At 40.7% G+C, this 10,366-nt stretch overlaps 2 protein-coding genes across 4 annotated transcripts; both read left to right on the top strand.

Annotated features, from left to right (window-relative positions):
• The first annotated feature begins 271 nt into the window (after positions 1–271).
• LOC125291643 (protein FAM237A-like) lies at positions 272–1,070 on the top strand. Its single transcript, XM_048238464.1, has 2 exons — positions 272–659; positions 836–1,070. The coding sequence occupies exons 1-2, from the start codon at positions 272–274 to the stop codon at positions 973–975; spliced, it is 528 nt and encodes a 175-aa protein (XP_048094421.1). The 3' UTR covers positions 976–1,070.
• A 4,064-nt stretch (positions 1,071–5,134) lies between these two features.
• Positions 5,135–10,204, top strand: casp10 (caspase 10, apoptosis-related cysteine peptidase). 3 transcript variants are annotated; one of them, XM_048240092.1, is made up of 13 exons: positions 5,135–5,284; positions 5,811–6,094; positions 6,457–6,562; positions 6,997–7,132; positions 7,924–8,027; positions 8,150–8,189; positions 8,277–8,326; positions 8,428–8,461; positions 8,545–8,610; positions 8,725–8,789; positions 8,885–9,005; positions 9,326–9,812; positions 9,988–10,204. In XM_048240092.1, exons 2-13 carry the CDS (start codon positions 5,814–5,816, stop codon positions 10,160–10,162), a joined length of 1,665 nt encoding a protein of 554 aa, XP_048096049.1. In that variant the 5' UTR covers positions 5,135–5,284; positions 5,811–5,813; the 3' UTR covers positions 10,163–10,204. The 3 variants fall into 3 exon arrangements, with proteins under 3 accessions (XP_048096049.1, XP_048096051.1, XP_048096048.1); XM_048240094.1 differs by having other exon boundaries at positions 5,135–5,384; positions 8,566–8,610; XM_048240091.1 differs by having other exon boundaries at positions 5,136–5,384.
• The last annotated feature ends 162 nt before the right edge of the window (positions 10,205–10,366 follow it).

The following is a 10,366-nucleotide window of genomic DNA, read 5'->3' as shown; positions in this document are numbered from 1 at the left end:
TATTGTGTGTGATGTGAACAATGTTTACAATATTTCATTTATAGATTTGAAATTAAATAGTATTTTGTAGGTTATTTTCTGTATCCTATATATTGTGGCATATGCTTTTCATTTAATCAATTTGAATATCAGGCTATGAGTTGTGACTATATGCGCGAATTCCAACACACAATAGTCCACTTGCTGTCATTTTGACATGGTTTTATGAAATAAGGACAGAAAAAATAAGAGATTAATATTTACAGTAGCCTATATATCTGTGTCATGGCAGATGGACAATTTCTTCTTCATTATTCGACTGGCCGTGGCTCTATTGGTTGGCTGCGCCTGCACAGCGCCTCTGCAAGCCCAGAGACCGGGCCAGATCGACCCTTTAACCCTGAACCGGGTCGATCCTCAGTGCTGGGACTCGTCCGCTGTCCTGGTCTTAGAAATGCGCACTCCGAGGATCGCAGATAACGTTCCAGCCTTTTGGGAACTCATGGTCTTCTTGAAATCCTCTGATAAACAAAAACACGGTGATTTATTCTGGGACCTCGCACAGATATTCTGGGACATTTACGTGGATTGTGTTTTATCCAGAACCCATGGACTTGGTCGTCGCCAGTTGCCCCGGCCCCAACAGCACATCACTACACTGCGCTCGCTGTTTACTGACCGTATGTTATTCTCTTTACATGGGATTTCTGTTGTTGTGGCGTGTGAATAGAATTTTCTAATGATTACTTGCTACACTTTATCTATGTCTGTCCAAGGATGACACTTCCAGCATAGGTTAATATCGTAGCCTATGTGTTTGTTGTAATTAAAAAAAAAACTCTGTTTTACCCCTCAGAGTCCGTCGTCCAAGATACACGAGCTAACTACTCTAAATTCCAGAGGTTCAGTCAAGGCTGGCTCAGGATCAAAATACAGGGGATTCAACCTGACCGTTCATCTAGCAATCTCGACTATATGAAGACATCCCGGTTATAGGCTACTCCTCAAATCAATAGATTAGGCATCTTTATGTCGTCTGTTTGTCTGTCTGTTTAATGTTAAATTATGTTGGGTTATGGGTGTCAGTGTGTAGTAGACAGTTTGGTATTGTGCTTTTTAAATTTACCATGCTTAATAGGTTTACATTCATTTGACATTGCTGTATGTTGACCTTATGGGTTATTCCTTAATAAAAATGTTTTTACAATTCGAGTACAAATCTTGCATCCTTACTTGCAGACTATAGTGTCTTCATATCTAGGCCTATTCTTGATATTAACTAGATGTACCGCATAGCGGTACAAAATATGACCGCCGCTCAGTCCTGTCCATCCGTTCCGCGAAAATAAATCACACTTCAATTTGTCTCCATATTTTACTCCATCCCCCACTCTTGAAACTTTTGTGTATGCTTGTTTGGCATGCCTGAGTGTGTGTGTGTGGCTGCACAGAAAGTAGCCTACTGGTACTGAAAAGGTGAATAGATTGTAGAATAGCCAAAGAAGATGTAGCATTGTTATAAAACCTTTAAAATCTCTAAACAATCACAAGTAGGGCAGTTCATCACAGTTCATCCATTGCAACTGGATTGATGAAAGGTCACTTACACCTGTAGGTTACATTGTATTTGGGAAAAGCAAAAGGTATCAGCATAATGTTATTTATTTATTTATTTATTATGTATTTATAAACAAAAACATCTCTGTCAGTTCCATGCCGTTTTCAACAGCTATCAAAAACAAAGGTCATTTTTGGATGGATGGATTTTTTGTGAATGTTTCTTCTTCTACATAAGATTTTAGTCATCTTTAGTTCATGTAATACTTTATTGTCAATGCACAAATTAAGTAACAGTAGCCTAGTCTGAAACGAAAATGCTGTTTTACATCTAACCAGTGGTGCAAATAACTGACATGTCCAAATGGGCCTTGATGAAATGCGTTAAGCTAGACTGTTCATACACATTTTAACGGGCCAAAGTTGAAGAGCTTTTGTCCGTTATTGTTAAATTGCAAATATAGGCTGATTCATGTTCCCTTGCATTGTGTAACTGAGGTCCATGGCTAGTCTGGCTTTCATCAGACCAAGCTCAATATTTTAAGAAATCAAAAAATAAATAGCGGGCAGATCAGGCTGGGTTCACCCAGCCTAGTCCATAGGCACCCGATATTGTTTAATTTTCGATTGAGATATACACGCTCTGGCTATTCTAAATGCAAAATGCATCAGGGAGTTATGACAAAACGGTAACTAACAAACTAGATCCTAATAGAAAGCTGTTAGCTTCCCTAAGCTACAGGTAGGATTATAAGGTAGGCCTATTTACAACATAAATTGTCAATAGGCTATGCTGGCGACACAAATAAAATCTCCTTTGGAAACCAATGGCTTACGCCTTACAGTATCAAGCGGACTTAAACTGCCATATCGTGGCGAAAAGTTGTAATAACATTCACGCAGCTCCATGAGCCAAGGAAAGCGCGAATGAAGTAGCCACTTCTAAATGGGACCCACTACACAGTAGCTTAAGGTGTGTTGCTAAAGCAGCCATAATGAAATGAAGGTGTCATTGTTTGGATACTTCACACACACGTGCTTTTTAATTTCACAGACTACAACTACCAAGCTGGAATCAAAGCACATCGATTCCCCTCTCACACCCTGCACTGCGCGCAAAAACAAAATAAACAGGCGTCTCAGTCTCCGCGCGATGTATAGGCAAAACTGTATCAGACCAGTGTAACGTTGGTAAATCTTCCATTGCACAGAATGATTTTGTAGCACGTGCAATAAATGACAGTCGAAAAGATACAAACAGTGCTGCTATCAATTTGCTTGGTATAACCGCATTTATAGTTTTCTACAAATGCAATCAATCAAATGGGCCTCCATCACTCAACCAACGCTAACGGTAACATTACCTAGGTCCTTATTGATATTACAAGATTAACGCATTACCTGCAGTAAAAACAAGCATGTCCGATAAACATCCTCAGATTTATTTCGGGCTTCAAGAAGAAATGGGAATTACACTTCATGTGAACATCGCCCTATCCTTATTAGATGTTCGCTGCGGTAAATTACAGTCCTTGTAGGGAAGCGTCCATTGTTTTTTTTCAACCCACTTTTAACTTCCAACAAAATTACGCCTCACTGCAACGATCGCCATCTAGTGGACAAACGACTACTTATCGCCAATACTGAAAATGCAGCCATGATGATGATGATGAATATTTATTTTGGCTTTCTTTTAATCCTACTGAATTTGTAATTATGTATCGGCCCGCTCTAATACCGATAGTATGTGGGTGCCTGTGTGTGTGCATGTGTATATGTGTGCACCGCCATTTACAATTACAATAAAATTTGGTGCAGTTCTGAACATCTTAACTGAAGATATAGGCGATTAAAGCAGAATAATATTGCATTTTCATTTTTTACCGGGGGGGGGTGCAAATCACAAATGAGTGATTATGAGCCAGGTTGATGTGGGCCCTTGAGACCAACATACCATAAAAAGATTCTTCATCCTCAGTGCCACGGTTCAGGTAGTTATTTAGGAAAAACTGTTTTTTTTTGGGTTCGGGGGCCCAGCACGGGGCGGGAGGGGGTCCCCGGGGGCTAAAATGAAATTATTCCGTAAAAGTCTAGTGGGGCTACATACCCACCAAATTTCATGTACCCCGTGGTTCGGTGTCCCGGTATCAATGACCAAAAATTCAGGAAGTAGATGACGGAAAAATTTTGAATTGTGTGCATGTGTGCGTGGTACAAGTTTATGTTTATGTGTGTGGGTGTGTGTGTGTGTGTGTATGTGCGTGCTTGTGTGTTTGCCTGCGTATATGTGTTTGTGCATGTGCATGCATGCATACACATATGTCTACTGTGTGAGTATGTGTCATACATTATGATTACTGTAAATGTATGTGTGTGCGCGTGTGTATCTGTTTATGCACATGTGTGCACATGGAATGGGTTAACATGACCCCTGGAGGCAAACATACGGAAAAAATTTGTCATCCCTAGGCCCTACAGTTCTCAAGATATTCACAGAGAACTGTGTCTGCCCCACCCTCCTTTCGGGGTCCAGTCCAGCGGGGGCTACAGATCAAAACGAAAAATGACGGTTCCATGCTATCCATGTGGGGTACATGTCCACCAAGTTTTGTGTACCCGGTCTTTCAGTGTCCCGGGAATCCTTGTTGGTGTAATGTCACTAAATGTACACATAAATTATTTTATTGTAAGGCCCCCATGAACGAAAGTACACAAAACTTGGCATGCATTCGGAGGGTGTCATAATGATCCTACACTTTTAATTTCGTGCAGTTTTGACCTTGTCAGCCAGAGATATTGTGATGAAAACACCTAATTTTTTGCTTTTTAATTTTTAACTAGGTGGCGCTATACATGAAATAAGTGGTAATGGGATGGGTTGACATGCCCCTTAAGACCAACATACATAAAAAAAAGTGGACCTCCTAGGCCCTACGGTTCTCGAGATATTCACAGAAAACTGTCTCCGGCCACCTACAGGCCAGTTGGTGTATAGTAACATAAATTAATTTATTGTGTGGCCCCCCATGAACGGAATTCCACAAAACTTGGCGTGCATACAGAGGGTGTCATAATGATCCTACACTTCCAATTTCGTGCAGTTTTGACTATGTTAGGTCACAGATACCTTCAATTACAACACCTCATTTTTTACTTTTTTTGTGTTTAACTAGGTGGCGCTATACATGAAATGAGTGGTTATGGAATGGGTTGACATGGCCCCTTGAGATCAACATACAAAAAAAATGGTCCTCCTAAACCCTACGGTTTTCGAGATATTCACAGAAAACGGTGTCTGCCCTACCCTCTTTCGGGGTCCAGTCCAGCGGGGGCTACAGATCAAAACGAAAACGATGGTTCCATGCTATCCATGTGGGGTTACATGCCCACCAAGTTTCGTGTACCCCGGTCTTTCAGTGTCCCGGGAATCATTGACGGAAATTTGGGCATGCGAAAAAGAAAAAAAAAAAATCTGACTAAACCTATATGACCGCCGCTTCGCTGCGCGGCGGTCATAATAATAAACTTGTATGAAAACGCACATGGACAACATAGCCTCAACCCAAGTGAAGTGGGTGGAGTGACAAACTTTCGATTCCGAGCTTCCGTTCCGTTCTCCTTCCTTGTTGATCCCTGCGGTCTTCATTGAGCAATAGTTGTGACTTTTAGACTTTTGGTTTTCGAAAGCAGTGGTGATACGTAGGCCTATGTTAGGAATGTTTTTGTTCCACTTTAGAACACCGACAAGGTAAGCAGGACAGTCATTTTTTGGGAAACCTATCGTTCCGCTTCGAAACGCGATGGCATCTGACAGTCTTCTGCAGTCTGGTCAGCAACCTTTCTGACGGGTAATTCCTTATATCTCCGTAGAGGCAGGTAGCCTACATTTAAAGACACTTATTGTCTGTTAGTAGGCCTACTATTGATTACCTTTTTTTTTTGGTAATTCAAACCCAGTAGGCTAGGCTCTGGTGTTATTTGCTTGTCCATGTAAACTGACCCCACAGCTGAGAAATATACCTATTTCACATTTCTTATAAGCTATCACTTGCAGCCTGTTTGCTTGCCATTATTTTCTTGTGGTTAAAATCATTTTGAGATGTGGACCACAACATGTGTCTAGCAGGAGGATGGACACTTTTTGCTTTTTGTTTCATTTTGTATTTTTCCTTGAAAGAAAAGGTTTATAAATGATGTAGGCACACAGGAATTTCCTGAGGATGGTAGATTTGTGTGTGCTAATTTGCCCATTCATCCTGTTGTGTTCCTCCTAGCTAATGGAGTTCCAGGAGTTGCTGCTGCAGGTGGAGCAGTCTCTCAGTAAGACTGATGCCCAGGGACTTGTGTTCCTTTCCGTTGATCTCCTTGGTCGTGATCTAAGCTCTCTGTCCTCTACCGGAGAGCTGTTCAGCTTGCTAATGGACAATGACTTCTTGTCTAGCGAGAATACTTCTTTACTCACAGAGCTGCTTCACACTTGTCATCGGCAAGATTTGATACGGCAATTGGGCCTCCGAACAGATCAGCAGCCAGGGGAAAGCCTCATTGGGCCCTACAGGTGACGGACAGTGTTTCTGTTGCATTCCATTAGGATACTTTGGCCTATGCCAGTGTTGGATTGTTAGCCTGGGTGAACCGAGGTGAACCCAGTAAACTCTTACCAAATCGTTTCAGAAGTGCAGCAAACACATCTGTCTTGTAAACTTCAACATCAACGTCAAATGCAGTTGTCAGTGGGTACATTTCCAGACTGGCCTGCAGAGCAAATTCAAATTTATCTGGGCTCACCCAGTATTGGATTTATTGTTAACTCTCGAAAGTCCCATATTGGGTCACAAAACAAATCACATCTATGCCTAGAATCATTAGGATAAATAATTTGTAGTTACAAAAGTAAATTGCTGTCATTCATCCACACAGAAAGCTCCTCTTTGAACTGTCTGAAAACATCACTGAGAAAGACCTTAAAAGCATGAAGTTTTTGCTGTTCAAAACTCTACCTCGCAGCAAACTGCATGACAAAATGGTGAGTGTCCTCCTAATTTCTTGTGAATGTTGTAGGGGTGTGGCAAAGCACAGTAGACGAAACCATGGTGCTTGGTCTTTACATGGTTTGTGCATGCATGCCCTTTAGCCTATTAGCCTGTTAGTTTTCAACTACAACTCCTCATTGCTTGTTGGCATTATGCCCATCAAATTAGCTGTTTTTTTGGTTGATATTTGCACATTTGTGTAAAATCATGCATAATGCTTCAACTCATTGTTTTGAAATGTTTTATTTGCCTGTATTATTTAGTAATTCAGCAAAAATAATGAATAACAGGTCACAGAAATGGTCTGATATAAATAAATGTGATTTTTACTGGAATCTGGGAAACCCATTTTTTTGCAATGGCTTTTAGTTGCAAAATTAATTAGTCAAAGCCTGCCAATCTTTCTAATGCCAGTCTTGTTGTTCAGACTACTCTTCAACTTCTGATGGAGTTGGAGAAAGAGGATCTTTTGAGCAGCGAAAATTTGGACATTTTGAAGAAATGCCTATCATCTGTCTGCCCCATCTTGACAAAAAGAATTGACCAATTTAAAAGAGAAACTGGTGAGTATGAAGATGTTCATGATGTTTTAAGTTACTAGTGCAGTGTCCATTCTATTCCTGTAGAAAACATCTAGGTCAATTACATGCCTGCAGGTAGGCCTGCTTTAGAAATAGCATGATGGGGAAACACTTCAGCCAAAATGTCAGCCAAGCATTCAATAATGAATGCTGAATATTATATTATAATATAATAAATGTGCAGTGAGCAGAATTGAAGCATGGCTGCATGTGAAATTCTTCAAAGCTAATCGAAGTGTCAGTTTTTTGCACATCATTTTTTACGTTGTTTTGAATAGCCACTGCATACCGGTGTTTGTTGGCGTGTTGTTTCAAAATCTGCGGAATCATTTTATGCAAGCAAACCGCATTCAGGGAGTCTTTATTGTTAAGGTCAGACATGATAATCATCCACACATCCTGTACTCACTTAACTTTTTACCCGCAGATTCAGTTCTGCCAAACAGTTCTGCCCCGCTTATCCTCTCTGGTAGCCTACAGTACAGTGCTGTGTGAGTGAGAGGGGGAGTGTGCTTCTTTTACTGATATTTAACAATCTATTTTATTCAAACTACGTCAAACCTGGTACTGCACTTACAGTACTCGTGCCCGTAGTAAGACACCTGCCAAGTTTGAAATCAATCGTATGAATGGTTCGGCAGATATGCGACACACAAACACACAGAGAGAAGTTCCTGTAATTTATAGATACATGTATATCAGAGCTGTTCTTGAGGTACCTGTGGACAAAGCTGGCGATTAATATATCTGGTTTCTTTTCTTTTTTTTTCCAGATCGAAGTTCAAATCAACTGCCAAATCAAATGAACATAGACCACATATTCCAAGAAACAGCAGCAGGAAAAATTAGCGTGTCAGAGATGGTAGTTGGTTCACAGGTAAAACAACATCACTTTCATCTCACATTTCATGAATGCACAAATCCCATGCATTACTGACTGATGCTGGAAGACTTGCATATGTTAATCATCACGTTTAGAGGCTCTCTTTTTTGTTTCAGGACGCATTAAGTCAGCATCCATCCAGCATTTCTTTTGACGGTAGTGACAAAGTTTCATATGTTAGTACTCTTCTAATAGGTTTTAGTTTGGACATAATTGGCAATGCTAGTTCTGTTCTTGTTTCAGAGCCTCGTCCACCATCATGTTTCTGTAAAGAGCTCTCCCCTTCAACGGAGGTGGGTATAAATGATTCATTGTTAAGGCTTAAGGTTGTGCATTCGCTACAAATTCTATATTTCGAGACATTTTATGGAAGCATTTTCACTGTTGTCCTCAGGAATCTGGAATCGTAAGAAATTCTGAACATCCAGGTTGGTTGTGGTTGGTCAGGGGGCATATTTGCTCCATCTTACTTTTCTCTTTCTGCTGCACTGACTGACTAACTTTATTGTAGAGTCCTTGATTGCCCCAACAGAAGAACTAGAAAGTCTGAGTCTTAGCAGCACTGACAACAGTGAGGGTAACTGAACTCTATTAGTGGGCTATTCAACTGTTTTTGTTCTCATAACCTGCATTAATACAGTAATTTAAGACTCTGTATAACTGTCTGTGTCCAAATATGTTTTTATTTCAGTGCAGAGCTCTCATTTCTCTGTCTCTGTCCCTGTGGATCTTAAACAAAGCAGTCACAATGTCATGGTGAGACAGACTTTGCACTGAGGTTTAATGAAATAAAGTTAGGGCCTACTGCTTTAGGCCCACAAAAAGTTAAGTGTATTTGCTCCCTGTTTTAGGACCTGCCAAAATATGACATGAAGGGGGATAAAAGAGGCGTCTGCTTAATCATAAATAATCATGAGTTCTCAAAATCTGTCACGCCACTTGGTAACAGAGATGGAACCCAATTTGATGAAAGTAAGTGAAAAACACTGCAGTTGAAAACCTCCCCTAAATTTGTTATTGCACCACTTAGTTGACGTGACTAAACATGGTTATTTTTCAGATTAGTTTATTTTTACTCTTTTACTACTGTACATCGCTTAACATCAATAGCCCGCAAGTGCCTTTGCATTTGATGAGTCAGTGTTTGAAAGGAAGTATTTACTCCTTTTGGAATCATTTATGGATTAATCATCAAGGAACTGTAGTGTGTGTTCACATAAAATATTACTTACAATGTTATAGAACAGGTCTGTAATGTGTTAACTGATTATCCATATGTCTTTGTGTCTCAGCGAGGTTGAAGGAGGTGTTTGAGTGGCTGGGCTTTGAGGTAGAGGTCCGGCGGGATTGCACCAAGCAGCAAATACTGTGCCTGCTGAAGGAGGTCAGCAGGAGGGATCACTCCCAGGTGGACTGCTTTGTGTGCTGCGTGCTCAGCCACGGCCTCAACGGCACCATCTACGGAGTGGATGGAAACCAGGTCAGACTTCAGCAGTTCACGGAGCTTTTCTCAGGGCACCTCTGCCCCTCCTTGAAGGAGAAGCCCAAACTCTTCTTCATCCAGGCGTGCCAGGGCCATAAAGAGCAGCAAATCGTCTTCCTCCAGACTGATGGTCCCAGGTCTCTCTCCAGTGATGCAGGAGCAAACTCCATTCCAGCTGATGCAGACTTCTTGCTAGGCATGGCAACCACACCAGAGTATGCCTCTTTCAGGGACAGAAAGGAGGGCACATGGTTCATTCAGTCTCTATGTGAAAAGCTGCAATTACTGGTGCCTGAGTAAGTATGTAAACTCAGATTTTGAGTGTGCATAAATCATTGCAAAAATGATCTGTGAAATTTCAAATTTGTAATTGTAGAGGTTTAGAAATTACGTCATAACACAGTATCCTGGATAAAGTGGAACACCCAGTGAACATCACATTGCATTAATCACATCAATGTTTTTCACCAGGGGCGTTGACTTACTCACCATCCTGACAGAAGTGAACAATGATGTAAGCAAGAAAGCATATGGTATCAAAAAGCAAATGCCCCAACCAGTGTACTCACTACGGAAGAGACTCATTTTTCCCATCCCTAGCAGTCCACGGCCCTGTCGCCCAGCAAAAAAAACAATTGTATCATGAAAGAGCAGAATTATGATTTATAAAAAAAATCTTACAAAAACATATATGGTATCGACTATCAATTGTGAGTCCAGTGTTTGTTTTGATTTTGTTGTAGCTCCCTCTACAGAAACCTAGCTAAAACATGGTTTGATTTTACTAGTGCTACTTTTCCTCCCTTTACATGACACCACAGCTAAAGCTAATAACAATAATAATAACAAT

Source organism: Alosa alosa, chromosome 3 (assembly GCF_017589495.1).
Source record: "Alosa alosa isolate M-15738 ecotype Scorff River chromosome 3, AALO_Geno_1.1, whole genome shotgun sequence".
Classification (NCBI taxonomy): domain Eukaryota; kingdom Metazoa; phylum Chordata; class Actinopteri; order Clupeiformes; family Clupeidae; genus Alosa; species Alosa alosa.
Note: the sequence above shows the minus strand (reverse complement) of the source record. Positions and strands in the feature narration are given on the sequence as shown.

What these genes read in the sequence shown, in the direction of transcription:
- LOC125291643 (XM_048238464.1), top strand. Translation starts at nt 272, where the DNA reads ATGGACAATTTCTTCTTCATTATTCGACTGGCCGTGGCTCTATTGGTT. An exon ending in GCGCTCGCTGTTTACTGACC is followed by an intron (nt 660 to 835) that starts GTATGTTATTCT and finishes TTTACCCCTCAG; the next exon opens with AGTCCGTCGTCCAAGATACA.
- casp10 (XM_048240092.1), top strand. Translation starts at nt 5,814, where the DNA reads ATGGAGTTCCAGGAGTTGCTGCTGCAGGTGGAGCAGTCTCTCAGTAAG. An exon ending in CCAATTTAAAAGAGAAACTG is followed by an intron (nt 7,133 to 7,923) that starts GTGAGTATGAAG and finishes TTTTTTTTCCAG; the next exon opens with ATCGAAGTTCAAATCAACTG. An exon ending in AGCTCTCCCCTTCAACGGAG is followed by an intron (nt 8,327 to 8,427) that starts GTGGGTATAAAT and finishes TGTTGTCCTCAG; the next exon opens with GAATCTGGAATCGTAAGAAA.